This window comes from Dromaius novaehollandiae, chromosome 18 (genome assembly GCF_036370855.1).
Source record: "Dromaius novaehollandiae isolate bDroNov1 chromosome 18, bDroNov1.hap1, whole genome shotgun sequence".
Lineage (NCBI taxonomy): Eukaryota > Metazoa > Chordata > Aves > Casuariiformes > Dromaiidae > Dromaius > Dromaius novaehollandiae.
Genome location: NC_088115.1, coordinates 12,569,583 through 12,586,274, shown reverse-complemented (window position 1 = coordinate 12,586,274; position 16,692 = coordinate 12,569,583). Strand labels below are relative to the sequence as shown.

General features: G+C 41.1%; 2 protein-coding genes across 5 annotated transcripts; one reads left to right on the top strand and one right to left on the bottom strand.

The window, feature by feature from the left end:
• Window positions 1–2,464: 2,464 nt before the first annotated feature.
• On the top strand, window positions 2,465–12,202 carry POLG2 (DNA polymerase gamma 2, accessory subunit). Of its 3 annotated transcripts, none has more exons than XM_064522719.1 (9): window positions 2,468–3,054; window positions 3,476–3,602; window positions 3,753–3,858; window positions 4,256–4,429; window positions 5,359–5,499; window positions 6,519–6,599; window positions 7,202–7,302; window positions 8,189–8,326; window positions 11,648–12,202. In XM_064522719.1, exons 1-9 carry the CDS (start codon window positions 2,529–2,531, stop codon window positions 11,727–11,729), a joined length of 1,476 nt encoding a protein of 491 aa, XP_064378789.1. In that variant the 5' UTR covers window positions 2,468–2,528; the 3' UTR covers window positions 11,730–12,202. The 3 variants fall into 3 exon arrangements, with proteins under 3 accessions (XP_064378791.1, XP_064378789.1, XP_064378790.1); XM_064522720.1 differs by lacking the exon at window positions 11,648–12,202 and adding an exon at window positions 8,798–10,464 and having other exon boundaries at window positions 2,469–3,054; XM_064522721.1 differs by lacking the exon at window positions 5,359–5,499 and having other exon boundaries at window positions 2,465–3,054.
• On the bottom strand, window positions 9,304–13,863 carry MILR1 (mast cell immunoglobulin like receptor 1). Of its 2 annotated transcripts, XM_026098918.2 has the most exons (8): window positions 13,743–13,863; window positions 13,615–13,659; window positions 12,478–12,765; window positions 12,087–12,371; window positions 11,413–11,526; window positions 10,870–10,959; window positions 9,736–9,795; window positions 9,304–9,431 (listed from the first exon to the last, which is right to left on the bottom strand). In XM_026098918.2, exons 1-8 carry the CDS (start codon window positions 13,774–13,776, stop codon window positions 9,304–9,306), a joined length of 1,044 nt encoding a protein of 347 aa, XP_025954703.2. In that variant the 5' UTR covers window positions 13,777–13,863. The 2 variants fall into 2 exon arrangements, with proteins under 2 accessions (XP_025954703.2, XP_064378792.1); XM_064522722.1 differs by lacking the exon at window positions 9,304–9,431 and having other exon boundaries at window positions 9,653–9,795.
• Window positions 13,864–16,692: the final 2,829 nt, after the last annotated feature.

The following is a 16,692-nucleotide window of genomic DNA, read 5'->3' as shown; positions in this document are numbered from 1 at the left end:
CTGGTATTGAGCAGTGATTTCTTTATGGAAGTGGGAGGAGGGAAGAGGGCTGTTGTTTTCAGTGACCAGAAGCTTTGGCATTCTGCTTTGGAAAGAAAAGCAGCTGTTTTTCCCAACATACTTTATAGATTTCTAACACCCCCCCACACACACACATACACACACTCCCAAGATCAGCAGTACGTGCAAATAAATACTCTGTAGTCTCAGAACAACACACATGCTGAGCAAAAACAATGTTGTAAAGCATCTCCCTGACTAGATGCATAGCTGCAAGCAAACAAGCACTTGATCCTGGGGTTAGTTAAAGCACTTAATGCTTTCAAGTATAGTAGATTAAAATTCCAGTTAATACTGGCCTTCAGTTCCCTCCTTCCACTTGTTTCTTGCTTATTACTAACAATGATAAGCTTTAGTTAAATGTTTGTAACTGAAAACTAAATAGATCCAACCTTGAATGTCTCTGCAAGAATGGGGGCACAGTTCTGTCCAGTTTCTTTGAACCTAAGTCAGTAATTATTTAGTGGTTCAGAGTTCCTAGAGCTTCAGTTCTAGGATGTGTCGGTCTATACCTCACAGCCTCAGGCTTTTTCTAGCTTGTGCTTTGTTCTGGGTGATTGCCTTCCTAAGGCGCATGGCTTGTGGTGATCTTCACAGCCTAGTTAGAGTGGCTTTTTGATAGTACTTTTTTTTTTCCTGAGTTTTATCACTTTTTTAATGTTCATTCACTGTTGCAGTAAAAGCTTTAGTTGGAATCCTAAAATACTAACAGTTAAGTCCAAAATTAGTCAGCGGTGTAGAAAGAATCTTAATTACCTTTGTAAAATCCTTCTTTCCCTGTCTGTCCCTTTCCTAGTACTGTCAGTGTGAAGTCAAGCAAATTGGTCATTGCTCATCTTTGAAATCTGAGGTATTTGCTAAGTTTCTGGATCAATTACCTGCACATGTAAAACTTGCTTCTGTTTAAATTTTTACTTTTGCTAAAAATATATATATTTATATATAAAGTTATATATTTTAAAGTCATTGTTTGTAAATTAAAGCTGACAGACTCAGGTCTTTCAAAATAAAATGGAGTGATGCAGAGAGCTTTTTAAATAGTCTCTTCCTCCCTTTGTATGGGAGATAGCACCAAACACATTTGTTAAAGTGAAACCCATATGAGCTTGTGCAGGTCACACTGGTCAAAAAGGTGTATTAAAAACTTAAGCAGGAAAGCTTGAGAAAGTGTGCACTTCATTAATGGTGTATTTTAGTAGAGTTTTTTCAAAGCTATAGATTCCTGATGGACATCCGGTGGAACTTGGCACCCTCCAAAAACTAGTGAGCTACCTCTGGAAGCTGAAGTAATTTTCAGCTGAAATGGAGTTTGATACGTTGCTTCTAGATGTGATGTATGTTCCTGGACCAGTGTTTGTTGTCTCTTCCCCCCCGTCTCCTAACAAGTGTCCTTTAAGGCACACCTCTGGGAAAAAAAAGAGGCTATCTTGAATTTTTTGGCCATGTGCTGTGTATTGCCTTCTGGTGTTTCTGAATGAAAATGGGGTAGGGAAAATGCTTTCTTAGGGAAACGTCTTCCTGGGGGTAGTGCAGGCCCTGCCCTGAATACTTGCACTCAAAATTACGGAATTAAAAGGAGCTATGCTAAACATTGCTGTGGTTCAGGGAGAGAGCTAGTGCTAAAACTGAGCTGAGGGCAGGCTTGTGCTGTATATAGAATTGCGGCGCAGTATTCTCTAGGCTGGGTCAGGACAGCAGGCCTTAAACTGGATTAATTTTGCTTTTAAGTTGCAACTTTTGTGGCCACCAGTAGCAGAAGTAACAAGCAGCTGACCCAGTGGCCTACTAACAAGTTGTCTTTTTAACTCAGCCCGTCGCTCCTGTGGGACGGAGCGTGCAAGAGAGCCAAGGCCGAGATTATTCCAGTTCACTGGGCCTTAACATGCATGAATTTTTCACGACAAACGGCACCCTGAACGTTTTCTCTTTTCAGCTCTGCCTTCTGGCACAGGTACAAAGCTGTGATTAAGCATGTATGGAAATTTCCAGGGCTCTGGCTGCTGTGCTAGGTGGCCAGCTGGAAACTTCAGCAGCGCTATCGAGCAAATGCGCTTCCCCGCCGCGTTACAGCAGCAGAACATCAGATTTCATCGTTCGGCGCTTTCTGCCTCGAAAACCTCGGGGCCGCCCGGAGCAGTGTGGCTGCTCCGGTGCGATCTGCGTTTGGCGCTTCCCCTAGGCGCCTTTCCGGGCTTTGCGCCGATCCCCCCGCGGCGGGGAGGTGGCGGGCGCCGGCCCGGAGCCCCCATCCCCTCTCCCCGGCCGCCTGGCGCCTAGCGAAGCCGGAGGGCGCAGAACAGCCGTGAGGGGGAGGCACCGCCCGCCCCGCGCGGGAACGCAGTGACGCCGCCGCAGGGCGGGCGGGCAGCCGCGCATGCGCGCTTAGCTCCTCCCCCTGCGCGCGCAGCCGCGGCGCACGCGCGGTGCTGGCGGCGCCCCTCCCCCTCGCCGTGAGGGAGGGGAGGAAGATGGCGCTGGGCTGCAGCCAAGGGGGGCGGCTGTGCGGCCGGGCTCGCTTGGGGCGCCCCGCGCTGAGGCGGCGGGCGGTGGCAGGGCCCCCGGCGCGGCCCTACGCGGCGGGCGGCGGCGGCGAGGCGGCGGCGGCGAGCGGCGATGAGGCGGCGAGCGGGGAGGCGCTGCTGGAGGTGTGCCGGCGGCGGCACTTCCTGCGGGGCGGCGCGGAGCCGCGGCCCTGGCGCGCCTACCTCAGCGGCTGCCCGCCGGGCTTCGGGCCCCTGGGCGTGGCGCTGCGCGGCAACCTGGCGGCGCAGTGGTGGGAGGCGGTGGCCGCCTTCCGCGAGCAGGTGTTCGCCGTGGACGCGCCGCTGCACAGCCCCCCCGGCCCCGGCGCCCCGCCGGCGGGGGAGGCTCTGCGGTTGGTGCCCTCCGAGACGTTGCGCGAAGCCCTCCAGGGCGGCGGCCGGGAGGCGGGCGGCCCCTCCGCCGAAGAAGTGCTGGGGGCCGCGGGGTTGCTCCGCGAGTCCCTGCTTCCCGGTAGGTCCTGGGGCCGGGGGAGGCTCTGGGCCGCCCGCTCGCGTTTTGCTGGCTGGAGGCGAAGCCGTTGCGTTCAGTTGGGAAAGCTTCATCCGCCTGCTGGGAGCTGGTGCCCTTTTCAAGGCCCTGCGCGGCACGAGTGCCTGAACATGCATCTAACTCTGCACAATTAGGCCCATTGAAATCACAGTTGCCAGAGTACCCAGAGCGATCGTGCTGTACAAGCTGCTGACCTAATGTCTGCACAACATTAAAGCTAAATAGACCGCACATAGAAACGATCTGTGTAGCACGGGGATCTTAGAGCTTCATTATTGCCCTGACTTCCTCTTGTGGACAAATTCAGTATATGCTTTCACTATAATTAAAAAATTAAAACTCTTCCTGTGGCTGCTAAAATTAATTATTTCTCTTTTGACAGGTGCTTTAGCACAGTACATTAACTGTTTAGAGTTGGTAAACAAGAGACTGCCTTGTGGCCTTGCTCAAATTGGAGTATGTTTTCACTCTGTTCCAGAGAGGGAGCAATACGACAGAAACCTCAGCAGGTACAGTAATGAAGAGTGATTAATCCCTTTTCATACTTAAACCAACTCTTTGCACCTGTTTTGCTTTTGGATTATTTTTGAACACTGTCTCTTGCTTTTTTCCTATTATTTTTGAAGGAGTTAATTTGCTGACCTTGCTATTGTTTAAAGAATAGGCGAAAGGACCACGTCTTCCCTTGTATGGTTTAGCTCTGCCAGGACTACAGGACAATGGCTTGATTACTGGTTACGTCAGAGACTCCAGTGGTGGAGAAAGGTATTTGCTTGTGCTTTTCTGCTGTTTTTAAGATAGGCTTGGCTGCCCCTTTATATTTTAAGGCGGGGGGAAATAGACACCATGATAGGTTTTATGGTGCATTGGCACCATAATGCATGCATTTGTTGCAAGAAACAGAAAAACTGCTTAAGATTATGACAAACCTGTTAAATAGTTCGTAACATGACTTGCAGGTAGGCAAATGTTTTGCTTTTGTACATGATTTGAGATCAAGGTGCTACAAAACAACAAAGCGTTTTGGGTTGTGATTTATAAAAAGCATGTGGCACTTCAAGCCAAAGCATATCATGGACTCTAGCTTACTCTATAGACTTATTATTTGTGATTAATATAGCACGCACAGTAATGGGTCACTTCTTATGTCTTTAATTTTCAGTTTGCAATAGGCCCATCTAACTTCAGCAGCAGTGACTTTCAGGATGAAGAAGGAAGAAGAGGATTTAATTTATACTATGGCTTTCCTTGGGGGAAGGAAGCAATAGAAACATTGACGAATCTTGGTGATACTGAACTGTTACAAATGTATCCAGGGAATAGATCAAAATTACTTGTAAGCCTTAACTTAGTTTTATGATATTAAAAATGTTTCTTGATAAAAATGTGTGAGAGAAATTATTTTTCTGGAGATCCAGTTGCTTGATGTGTGATCATCTTTTATTCTGTTGTGGTAAAAGCAGTATAATTGGTACTCTGCAGTCAGACCTCCTTTGGGTGATCTTATCATTGCAGATAGGCATAGAAGCTAAATAATTTTTGCATGGAGTTAATTCTTTGAAATTAGAAATGAGGTATATTGAGAAGACTGCTGTTGTCAGTTGCAGAGTCTGTATAGGTGAGCTGTTGTTAAGACAAACTCTAAGTCTGTAAGTTCACATCGAAAAGAATCTGTAAATGTTTCTTTTTATAGCTTGTCCCATTTCATGCTTAGAAGTACTCTGTATGTGGCTTAAAGAATCATAAGCGGTGCATGTGGCTTTACAAAAGTTATCACGTTCAATAAGACAAAAGGGGGAACGGAGCAGAGGGAAACCTCTCTACTGAATATATTGGACAGGGGGAACATGTCAGTCTTAATTTCTGTTTTTGCAGCTTTCTTATTTCTGTACAGAGGTTGGGAAGTGTGGCACTTGTTAGGTGAAGTAGTGATTTCTCAAAGTGTGGAGGCAGATTCTTGTGGTCACTTGGAAGTAATATACACACCTCCAAAAGAAAATGCAGTTTCAAGTGTATTGCAAGTAGATTTAAATTTATTATCAGAGAGTAGGGACAGGAAAACATGGCATCTTCCTCACATGTTTTACTTTCCCCAGTGTTACAGTCTTAATAGTTATTGTTACGCTCTAAAGTTGTTGGTAACTTTTTAAAAATGTGATACAGGTGCTTGAGATCAGTGCTTCATTACATATTTAAAGTAAACAAAAGACCCTTTGAGGCAGTGTTTGAGGTATCCCTTTGTGGGTTTTTTTTCTTCTCCTTCAGGGCCGAGATGGAAGGAAGAATGTTATTCCTCATGTTCTGTCTGTGAGTGGAAATCTGGACCGAGGAGCATTAGCGTATCTCTTTGATTCTCTACAGCTAGTTGAGAATCCGTTAATGAAAAAGAAAAATTCACAGAGAAAGGTAACTTTCTGTAGAAAGCATAAGGAAGAACAGATGGTGGAAGAAGGGTCCAGGTCTAAGTACAAAACTTGAATACCCCAGGTATTCACCCCAGGTCAACATAGATATGCCTGTAAAAACCCTAGGATAGACTGAACTAGCCAACGGTGAAGTGGTTTTGTTAGTTTAGAGCAGGGTGATGGGTGCAACCATGTTGGTCAGCTGCTGTGGTAAATCTCCCTCTTCTTTCACATCTCCATTCTCTGTTCCCTTCCCTAACGGGTGCAGACAGAACACTTTTCACTGGTAGTAACAGGCTGGGCCTATGGTACTGCCTCTGCAGTCCTTATCCACATAAGCAATTTTTTCTCCTATTCTGAGGTCACCTTTTCTGTCTTAGTCTCTCTCTGATGCTTAGTGGGCTCTTGTAAGTGATGAAGGAGTTGTGAGGAACAGTGTAGTTGCTGTGTGGAAGAAAGGATGTTTGGGGAGGCTTCTTACAGCGGAGTTTGCAGGTTGCTAGAGAAGAGTAGAAAAAGTGGGTCAGAGATGGTAGTGGGTTATTTTTCCCAAGGACCATTATTAACCCTGTGTCTACCATGTTTTCTGGAGTTCCTGAGTGCTAGCTTTCAAACAGTACTTGTTACTCAAATAAGTGTTCTGTCTCCTTTAAGAATAGGTGGTAGACTGTATGTGAAGTGTCTAGTGGGCTGTCTCTTGATGTCTCTGGCTTCTTCATTAAAAGCGATGCAGCTCTGCTGGCAAAGCTTCACTCTCTTTACAGGACTCAGCCGATGCAGAATAATTTCTGCCACAGTAACATAGCTGGCACATGTGCTAGTTATATCAAGTATGGTTTGCTTTCTTTCATTTTGTTCTGTGAGACAAATTATGCATGTTCAGAACTTTTTCTAGTAAAGCTGCTTTTTCATTCAGTAAAAAAAAGAAAAATTTTCAAATGGCTTTCTTAATTTTCTGTAGTTCTGTTTAAATGTATTTAGTGTAAATATCTAGTAATCTGTCACTTTTTGTAACATTAGGTACTTAAGCTTCACCCTTGTTTAGCACCTATTAAAGTGGCCTTGGATGTAGGAAAAGGTCCAACAACAGAGCTGAGACAGGTACGTTGTAAGAAAGCATTTTAATTATGAGCATTGACTTCCTGCGTTGTCTTCTGTTGTAATTCTCACAGTGTTTACATTGGTGAAAATCATGCTGCTACTTTGTGGTTCTTGGAGAGTCATGTTTGCATAGGTTCAGTAGTGCTTCCACTCTGTAGCTTGTGAGTTGTGGGTCAAGGAGTACGCCATGGAAAGCGTGAAGCAGATAACCTGCCTGGCTTTAATGTACTCCTTTTATTATTATTAATAAAGTTGATACTAATTTTATACAAAATGAAGGAAGATAAACAAAATCTGCTTAATCTTACATAATTATCATAATGTGGGTTACATCTTCAGGTTTCTTTGTTTTTTGTTTGTTTTTTAAGTCAGTTATGTTTAAGAAATATGCACAGGAGGGAGAACACTTACTTTGGTGTATTTTTTAAATAAAAATGGAGATGTAGCTGCCAAGTTGCTTTCCACCTTGCGTTTGTTTTAGCCAGTAAATTAATACCAGCTAGGAATGCTAATATCACACATACTACAGTTTGAATGGCTTCTTTGTCTAGGATTTCAAACCCTCAAAGACTGTCTCTTACTTTTGTTTTCAATAAACACAGGTTTGTCAAGGATTATTCAATGAACTGTCAGAAAACAGAATTTCTGTATGGCCAGGATATCTTGAAACCATGCAGATATCTCTGGAACAACTTTATACAAAGTAAGGAAAAATAATGTTTTGTAAATTAAACTATGAAGGTGAAAGATGAGATTATGTGAACTAGTGAAAATAGACCAGTTCTCAATAAGAAGTTGTCATGTACAATAGCCAAATGATTGAAGGCATGTATTCAGAACCATACATTTAAACTTGATTATTTTGTTATGAAGAGGAATGCCAGCTAGTTCACTTAAGCGTTAAATGAACTGTGCATCTTTTATACTTTTCCACTGCTGTTGCTCTTGAACCGTAAAATGCCTGTTAGAGACTTCCCTATGAAAATAAACTTCTTAAGATGAGTCATAAACTTGCAAAACTGATCTATTTTGCATTTTTGCATCTGGGCTGGCTTGTGTGTTTCATTCTCAAGTACTCTTTCAAATCGCACACCATATCTTGCCTTGATCCTAAAGTTTTTCAAGCCTGGAATGATTACCAATGGTATATTCAATGGAATTATTTGTGCAGATAAATAATATTCCAGTAGGTGATCCATACACAAGTTTCAGGCTGATCAAGAGTGAATTTTGAGTATATCAATGAATATTTTTTCCCTACAGAAAACCTACATGAATAATTGCTCATGTACAGTAGTTTCCACAGTAAGCCTGCTTATTAAAAAATAGAAAAAAGATATTCTGCTTTTACAAAAATATACATCTAACAGGTCATTGGATAAAATTCTCTTTATGTTCTGAAGTGACCCAATAACTTAAAGAAATGTAGTCAGGAAAGAAATTAATGGCAACAAGAAAATGTTATTTTCTCACTTGACTTAATTCAGTGTAAGAAAAATAAATATTTACAGCATATGGTCATTTGTACATAACTTATCTCAATTTTTCATACACTAAAAGCAGTAACAGGTGTGCTGATCTCTTTTCAGATATGATGAGATGAGCGTTCTCTTCACCATATTGATAACTGATGCTACTCTGGAGAGCGGAGTGGTCCAGCTGAGAAGCAGAGACACCACCATGAAGGAAATGATGCACATATCTAGGCTGAAGGACTTTTTAACTAAGTATGTAACATCAGCGAAAAACACATAGACTTAACTCAGTCTAATAAAAGGAATTTCTTAAATCTCTGTGCCTGAACTGACTTCCAGGGTGTCACTGATCCAGTGATTTCTCTGAAAATAGTTCCACTAAAGCTTGTTGGTGCATCTCTTTTCTGTCAAATCTGGACCATCTAGGTTTCTAGATTACCCTGAAGAGAGGGAAGAAACAAACTTGTCCATCATTAGCAGGGCTAACTGTATTCTTCTTCATATCTTCAGTTTCACTATCTTATTGAAAACATCCAATTTTAACTTAAAAATTCATCTTTCATCTATGTGTTGCTAATATATGCTGCCAAATTATGGTCTCTGCTGGAATAGAAATGGTATTTTATACAAAAGTCTTTCAAATCTTAAATTTAGAAAAGTCTTTCAAATCTTAAATTTAGAAAAGTCTAATAACATTATTTAATCTTTCTAATATCTGTTCAGGAGTGTATTTTTATCACATGGCCTCCAATCCAGCAGGTAAGTTACTACAGCTTGCACTTGATTTAAAAAAAAAAAAAAGTATTAAGGATAACAGAGGCATTAGAAATCAGTTGTAAATAGTTCTTGTCAAGCTTTTTTGTTGGCAGAAAATTTTAATAGAAAATCTGTGCCACAGAGTGAAAACAAGACCAATGTGTGATCATGTTTATACTATACCTGAGTATTGTAGTCAAAATCAGATAATGAGAGTTGGGATATAAATGAAGTTGAGTGATTTTGATCTTCTGTAGATTTACTATGGTTATACAGACTAATGGGATTGGTATTTGGGTCTCTGAGTTCCAATTTTTACTTGTTCTACACTTCGTTTCAAGTTGAAGTCCCTAGAATTGTCATTTTGGGGATTTCACTAGTAGAGAAAACTAGCTTATTGTATGTCTACAAAATAGGCCAGGAAAGAAACATCTGAGCATCATCTGCAATTTTCTGTGCAGGCTCAGTGGTGCTCAGAACATATGAGGAGCGAAAGATTCTTTAAAATATGTAATTAAGTAAATCACAAGTGAGATCCTACCTTGTACTGCATCTCTTATGATGACCTTTGAATAGACTGTAGCACAGGTCCTCTTCTCTGCTAAAAGCCAGAATAACATAATCCATCCTTTAATAAGGATACACTTCAGTAGCTTAATATGCCATTAGCAGCTTGGTCACTAATAACATGACTTGCATGGTTTCAAAATTAAGCTGTTGAATTTTTGAATCATAGGTTGTTGATGGACTTTTTTTTCTTCCCTTTTTTTTCCCCTTAACATTTCTCTGTAGTAAGCAGTTTCACTATATAACTGCTCCTATTTAAAAAAATCCCCAGCAAAATCCCCCCCAAAATATCTTTGTGCACCCCAGATGTTTCACTACTATAATTTCAGGATTTTTACCTTTTTCCTCTTCCTTTCTAATAATGGTAATGTTGGCATACTCTTCAGGTTTAACATGCTCTGGATTAAAGATGATGAACAAGAGTTAAGAGTTATGGTCAGATCATTTTTACCTTGGTACAAAGCAGTGAGATTCAGCATGTAAAATCTAAACATGTTTCTTGTAGCATCTATGGGCATTATCAGAGCTATTTTCACTCTCTTTGCAGGCAGTGTGGGTAAAATGCTGATTGTTATCTGGAACGAGAGGCTGCAGAGAGAGTACTAGGCAAACTGAGCAGAGCTGCTAGAATTCTGCTTGTTTAGCACTTGAGCAGGAAGGCAGACTTGTTGGGGGAAAATGATTTCTTTTTGGTATTTAGAAACAGGAAATATAGTATCTTTGCTTTTGTGTTTCTTGAGAATTGTGGAAGTCATGCATAAGGAGGATTTGAAAAGACCTACAAGATAATAATTAGCATTGTGGCTTTCATGCAATGTCTTCATTATTGCATGTTTTCTACAATTGGAGTAGTACAATGTCTTAATTCAGTTGCCTTGTTGACTGTTATCTAGTGTTACTTCATTGTTTGAAGTGACTTCGAGTCTTGTCAAAGTTAAGAAACACAAAGAACTAATGTGTACTGAACAACTCAGAACAAAATGCAGGAGCTGCACAAGTTTTCTTTTGCTACAATATATATATCTCATTTCTGACCCTTAATAAATGGGCACAGTACTTCTGGTTTACTCTCTGGTTTTTAATTTTCTTTTCTCTGCAATGGCTGTTCCTATCCTCACCATGAGGTTCCAAATTCAATTCTTCATTTTATTTCTTTTCTGTTTATAGCAGATTCTTGTGTGAGACTCTAGAACCCTTTACCCAGTATAATCAAAGTTGCAGTTTTGGCTATGTGGCTGACAGGTGGTAGTAGACTAAATACGGATCCTGGGGGACTTCAAACGCTGCCTCTGCCGATCATGGTCAGCAGGTATTCTGTTAGCTCACTACCTGGCAGTAGGGGTCCCTTTCTCCTTTCTTTTGCAATATCTAAAGGAATTGTCCCATACTAGCTACAAATAGTATAATGGCATTCTTCAACCAAACTCTTGCAAGTAATTTTTGTGGCTACACAGAGAGTAACGTAAACTTACCGATTTCTGTGTATACGACACAGTTTTCTGTCTCTTCTGCATTCCTTGTTGAAATGAGGCCAGCTGAGGACCTAGCAGACTTATTTTTTTCTGCAAATTGTAAAAAAAACCCCCAAACATATGCATATATATGTATATCCATTTCTTCTGGGAGAAATAAACAGCTCCATGATTTTTTTTGATATTTTAACATCTTAAATAATGTTATTTTCATGATTAATACTGCTCCTTAACCAAAGGCATTTTTTTAAATAATCTTTTCTTTATTATGGACAGTAAGGACCAATTCTTGCCAACATTTTTGTATATATTTAATTTAGATATTGTTTTGCCTCCCATAGCCCAGGCCCGCCATCTAAAACATAGCTGAGAAGTCAATGCCTTGTAAGTTGCCTCCAATCTATGTTGGTTAAGAGCAGAGTGACAGCATCCTAAAATTCCAAGAGCTTTAAATCTGTTTGTAACATGGTGTTCACACATTAGAATGTATTGAGGGCATAAGTTAGCACCTCTGGAAAATTAAATAGACATTAAACAACTCACTTGCTTTACATGAAGGAATAATGAAAAATGGAATTGCCAGAGCAAATCCTATTGTTAACAACAGCAGGATCAGCCCAAGAGAAATGAGCAATGGTTGAGAACTGCTTCTCTCTTCTGTCATTAAAAAGAAAAAAAAAAAAAAAAAAAAAAGGGTTTATTGAAATAAACATTGTTTCATATTCTAAGTATTTTCTGTAACTTAAAATCAAAACTTTGCATTTCTCTCACCTTTCAGATTAACTGTGGTTAATAAAACTACTCAGGAGAGTGCAAACTGCATGCCACCACAGCAGGAGGGAGTGTGCTGCAGCCAGTGATCTAGTAAGACTAATGAGATTGAACTGCCCTCCCTTTCATAGGAACCAGAGAGAAAAATGAATCTAGGATCTCCCCCAGGTATAGCAACAGGAGAGCAATGGTCTCTTCTAACAGTGAATCCTTAATGGTCATCCTACACGGTCACTTCAACTACAACTACATTCTTGCATCGAATTCTGTCTTTTTACCTTAATTTTAAAAGAACCCTTTTTTAAATTATTATTATGATCATTATAGCTTCAACCTAACATTGTGGGAAGATAAATTATGGCCAAAAGACTTGCATTGTTCCTAGATTCTGAATTTTGTGTGGTCCTTGTTTATTGACGATGGTAAATTGTTTGACATGTGCATACCTGCTAACGTAAAGTTGAAACTGTTGCTGTATTTTGTGTTATTCGGAAAGCTGTTTTCAGCTCTGCATTTATAAGTTCCAAAGTCACTAAATGAATTGATAAACAGAAAAAACATAGCTGCTTCCTTCTTCTGCATCTTCATTGGGTGAGAGACGCGCTTTCTTTCTCTGAAGAGTATGTATGTGATAGGAAGAGAACCATTTTCTGAGAGACAAGATAGCGTCACATTCTGTCCCTTCTTTGCTTGAGAGCTGGGTGAACTTAACACTGGTTTGGAAACTGGCTCTGTAAAAATAAACTAAAAAGACTGCATCACTGAGTAGAGAAGAAAGTCCAAAGACAGCAAAATAGCACCATAAAATGTGCTGGGAAGGTATACAGCAAGACCTACCTATAAGTGTGAAGTTCAGACTTTTGCTGTATTTTCCATTGCTGGGGATTGTGTACTCAGCTTTGCATTTATATTCACCCACATCACTGGCAGAGTTGATAGTCAGGTTAAACAAAACTGGAGTCGAGTCTGTCCTATTTAGTGTGGCTACCTTCTGATTTCCTTTAAACAGCATGTATCTGACAGGTGGAGATCCAGAGTCTGAGTGACAGGAGAGGCTCACATTCTGGTTCATCACTACTTCCAAAGTGCCCTGAACATGCCTGAGTGTGGGGTTGGAGATCTTCTCTGGAAAGAAGAAACTTCTGAGTGAATTCATTGCACCTGTCATCCATGTATCTTCCAGGTTATTCCCAAAATATGTTGAGGACCATGCTGTACTACTTTCTGTTGAAATAGATTCTCCTAATATTTTTTCACCTCCAGTAGCAGGCAACACTTTATATTTTTCAGTGTCAGCATGTAGCTTCAAACATGCAACGAAAAATGCGTATCTTCATACAAAAGAGAGCAGAATCACACAAAGCCAACAGGTATTTAGATGAACTAACAAAAAACTTCTGCGCCACAACATCAATGACAATTGTAGCAGTATAACGGAGAAATACAGATATTATGGGGTGTTAATTATAGGAGAAGGTAGCCTTATATGCTAGTTGAGAGGTAGCATGTTAGCCTGCAAGTAAAGACAGTATTTTATCTGTGGCCCTGTGTAAGTGAGCAGAATTAATCCTGTGTAAACAGATCTAACTTTATCCTCCCCAACTTTTGAATAGTAGCAGCAGTAGTTTTGAGTGTTTATCAAAATAGTTTGATTTTATGGGATCACACAAATACAACTGTGAGAAAAACCTGCAACATCTTTCCATAGAAAATGGTGATAAGCCAGCTGTGATTAAGACAATTCTGGAGTTTTAAAATAGATTTTAATAACTTAAAGCAATTTTGAATGTACCTACAATTGTGTATCAGCAAGAAGAAAGTTAACTTCACATATGAACTTTTAAACTGTCCCATTGCACAGACAAGGGAAAAAGTTTTAATTTTACTTGACTTTGGACATTCTAGAATCCCTCCCCCTTTTTTTATGAGCAGTTGAGGCCAAGACATATCACAAAACTGGAAAAAAGAACCTACCTCTGCCTTCTGCAGTTGATTTCTGAATCTGCTGAGAGACTTGAGCTAAAGGAAGAGAAGAAAACTTTCAGACAAGAAACAAAGGCTGTTGTTTAGAAGTATTTGTAAGAAGTATGTCCTTGGCTTACTGTAGGAAAACAGCAGAACTGTGAGAAAAAACATTTTCCTTCCAAGACAAAGCTGATACTGAACAGGGCAGATGGTGTAGTTACACTGGTGAGGAGATCTTTGAGGAGTGGCTCAAAAGCCGAGTGATTGAGGAAGTCCTAAATACGGAAGCAGTGCTGATGGTTACTGATGATGTTTGGAGAAAGACTTTTGTTGTATTCCATTTATATTTAGCCTATGGCAGTCATGTTGCAGTAGTGGGTGGAAGTGGGTGGCTTTGTGGTGAGGAACAGCTGTTTGGGATACAACTGTTATGTAAAGTTGTTTTAAGACGTTGCTAATATAATCAGGAACTTTTCATGTCTGAGAGCTGTGTTGTAGAACTATGCTACCATGCAGTCTACAGCATTATATATAATTTGTCTAGAATTCTTCTTATAAAGGACTGATCACTGAGCTGATTGATATCCCCAAGTCACACTTTTGTTAGAGATAATGCAAGAGATGCTCTGGGAGCATGTGGCTGAGACTGAGGGAGAGTGTGGTACTGCTCTTTTTGGCAGCAATATCGTTTTATAAAAATTGACCAAAAAAAAGAACATTAGTGCTTAATTTATGAAAGTTTTAAGATGTTGAGACTGGTTGCCTGAAAGCTCTGGGGCTTTAATATATATCCAGCAGTAACATTGTCCATATATAGGGACGATGCCTTTTGAAGAACTCTAGGCTTTGTATATGAGTAGCTACTGTACAGTGAGCGCCTTAAAAATATGACTGTGACCCTTGTCCCTTTTCTTATAGATTCTCCACTTTTTGCAGCTAACAAGACAAGGTCCTACAAGAGCATCCTCTTTTTTCTGTGTAATCTAAAATACTTCCCAAAGCTGGGTCTTCTGCAATATCTATGTGTTTTCTTCACAGAATTTTGTGTGCAACTTCCTTCTTTCTTTCTTTTTTTAATTTATTTTAAGGCAGCCTCTACCCTCCCCTCACAAATTCCTGTTATGTGGAAATGCTGACAGTTAACCACAAGACTGGAATGTTTGCTTGCAGCTAGCAGGCAAATGTTTACAAATTCGGCTGTCAGGAGAAGAACTGGGAACATTTGCGCAGTTTTCTGTGGTGGGAACCTGCTCTCTGCCACAAACCCATGAAGCCTCCTTATAGCTGTGCCCGTGGCAGCGTGGGGGGAACGAAGGAGGTTAAAAGTCCCGAAAATGCTCCTAGCTGCGTGATGGAGGAGGAACGGTGGCGTGAAACCTGCGGGAAGGAGCCCCTGTCTGCCCACGCAGTCAGCAGCAGGGGGCGCCCAGGCTCGGAGCAGCCGCGAGGCGGGGGGCGGCCGTTAGCGCTTGCGGCCGTTAACGGTTGCGGCCGCGCGGCGGGAAGCGCGCGTGCGCGGGCTGCCCCTCGCCGGGTGCCGGGTCAGCTCGGCGGGGAGGCGGCGGTGGTTGCGGTGAGGTCGCAGCGCTCCGCTGGGCGAGGGTTTTTCAGTCGCAGCGGTCGAGATAATTCAGGGGAAGGCTGCTGCTCCTGAGGCGCGGGCAGAGCGCCCTGGCCTGGTGTGAGGGGATGGGATGCCGCGGGCTGCCTCACGCCTTCATGAGGCGACCAGGCTGCGGCCATGCATCCCGTATACATGGAGACGTTAACAGGGCTAAGCCCTGCCCCCTTCCATACTGTAGAATCACTGAGCGATTTGATGACGTTGTTCACCTATCCCAATGGTTTATTTTTTTCTAAGAAGCAGGTTAATTTCTTACCCACTGCAGTGATGGGAGCACGTTGTGTTTTCTCTCTGAAATTATCGTATTTCAACACACAGCAGTAAGTTCCTGAATCTAAAACTGTTGCTCGTTTATTTTGGTGTAGGTGATACTTCGTTTTTTTGCCAGGAATGAGGAATTCATGCCTCTCTCTGTGGATGGCTACAATGCAGTTTAGTTCTATGAAAGGAGTAAAATTGGAGGGCTCCTGAACTCAGTTCTTTCATCAGTCTGCAGTATTCCAATTTTGTTGAAGTTGTGATAAAATACTTGCGTTTATGGGGCTAGATAGTGTTTTACAGATTGGGATACTGTTTGTTGTAACAGTCTTCTGTATATTTTAAATTAGGTTGCAGCCTTGTATAAGGAGGTTGCTGATGGTGGTTGGAGGTTTTTGTTTTTGTTTTCTTTAAAATGTCCTTAAGATGCAGAAGCAATCACTTTTGCACACTACTGTAATAGAGAAAGTTTGAAAGGCTGTATCAGAGAGCCCGATCATCATGTAAATCAACAAGTGGATCCAACATCTCTAAAAGAAGGAATTTCCAAGATAACGCAGTAGCGTGTGCTACATGAAATACAAGTCAAGACTTCAGATTCCTAGTTTTTGTCTCAAGGTAATACCACATAGGTAAGAAAGAGTTGAGCCAGTATTGGAGAATGAGGTGTTGGATATCAGTAATTGTAGGAAAGACTCTGGAGAGAAATGCTGGTTTAACTCTGAAAGATGGAAGTGAGAAAACCAACATTTACTTTCATTTGATTAGTGGTCATCTTCCAGCAGATGGTGCTATTGTGAAATGTAATATTACTCTGAGAACATAAACTTTTATATAGGTTTTCTGTAAGTTATAGAACTTCTAGACTTAAGAAAAAAGCAATTTCTTTAATGTTCTTGGTAAATATTCAAATCCAAGAATAAAATTCAGTTTTATTTCTTCTCTAAGGAACTGTAAAGAGATGCTTTTTAAATGAAGACAAAATGTGCGAATGTCTCACATTCAAGAGAAGATTGTATACACTGAAAATACATGTAGAACAAAGTCAATTCATTTCCAGTTCCCCAAAGATTTGTCTAGATCTGTGAAAGCAGGTATAGAATTCTGTTAACTCTAAGTATACTGAAACAGGAAGTCATAATATAAGCAAAATAGTTGTAAGTGTTAAAGAGCCAATGAAATCACACACATCAGGATTGGTGGAT

Excerpts from the sequence above, each read along its gene's own strand:
- MILR1 (XM_026098918.2), bottom strand. The coding sequence starts at position 13,776 with ATGTTTTTTCTCACAGTTCTGCTGTTTTCCTACA. Across the intron at positions 10,960-11,412 it reads TATTCCTTCATGTAAAGCAA|AAAAAAATAAGTCTGCTAGG; the intron begins GTGAGTTGTTTA and ends TACAATTTGCAG. Across the intron at positions 9,432-9,735 it reads TAGAAAGGAAGAGGAAAAAG|CAGAGAAGAGGACCTGTGCT; the intron begins GTAAAAATCCTG and ends TCTGGCTTTTAG.
- POLG2 (XM_064522719.1), top strand. The coding sequence starts at position 2,529 with ATGGCGCTGGGCTGCAGCCAAGGGGGGCGGCTGTGCGGCCGGGCTCGC. Across the intron at positions 7,303-8,188 it reads CTGGAACAACTTTATACAAA|ATATGATGAGATGAGCGTTC; the intron begins GTAAGGAAAAAT and ends ATCTCTTTTCAG. Across the intron at positions 8,327-11,647 it reads CTGAAGGACTTTTTAACTAA|ATTAACTGTGGTTAATAAAA; the intron begins GTATGTAACATC and ends CTCACCTTTCAG.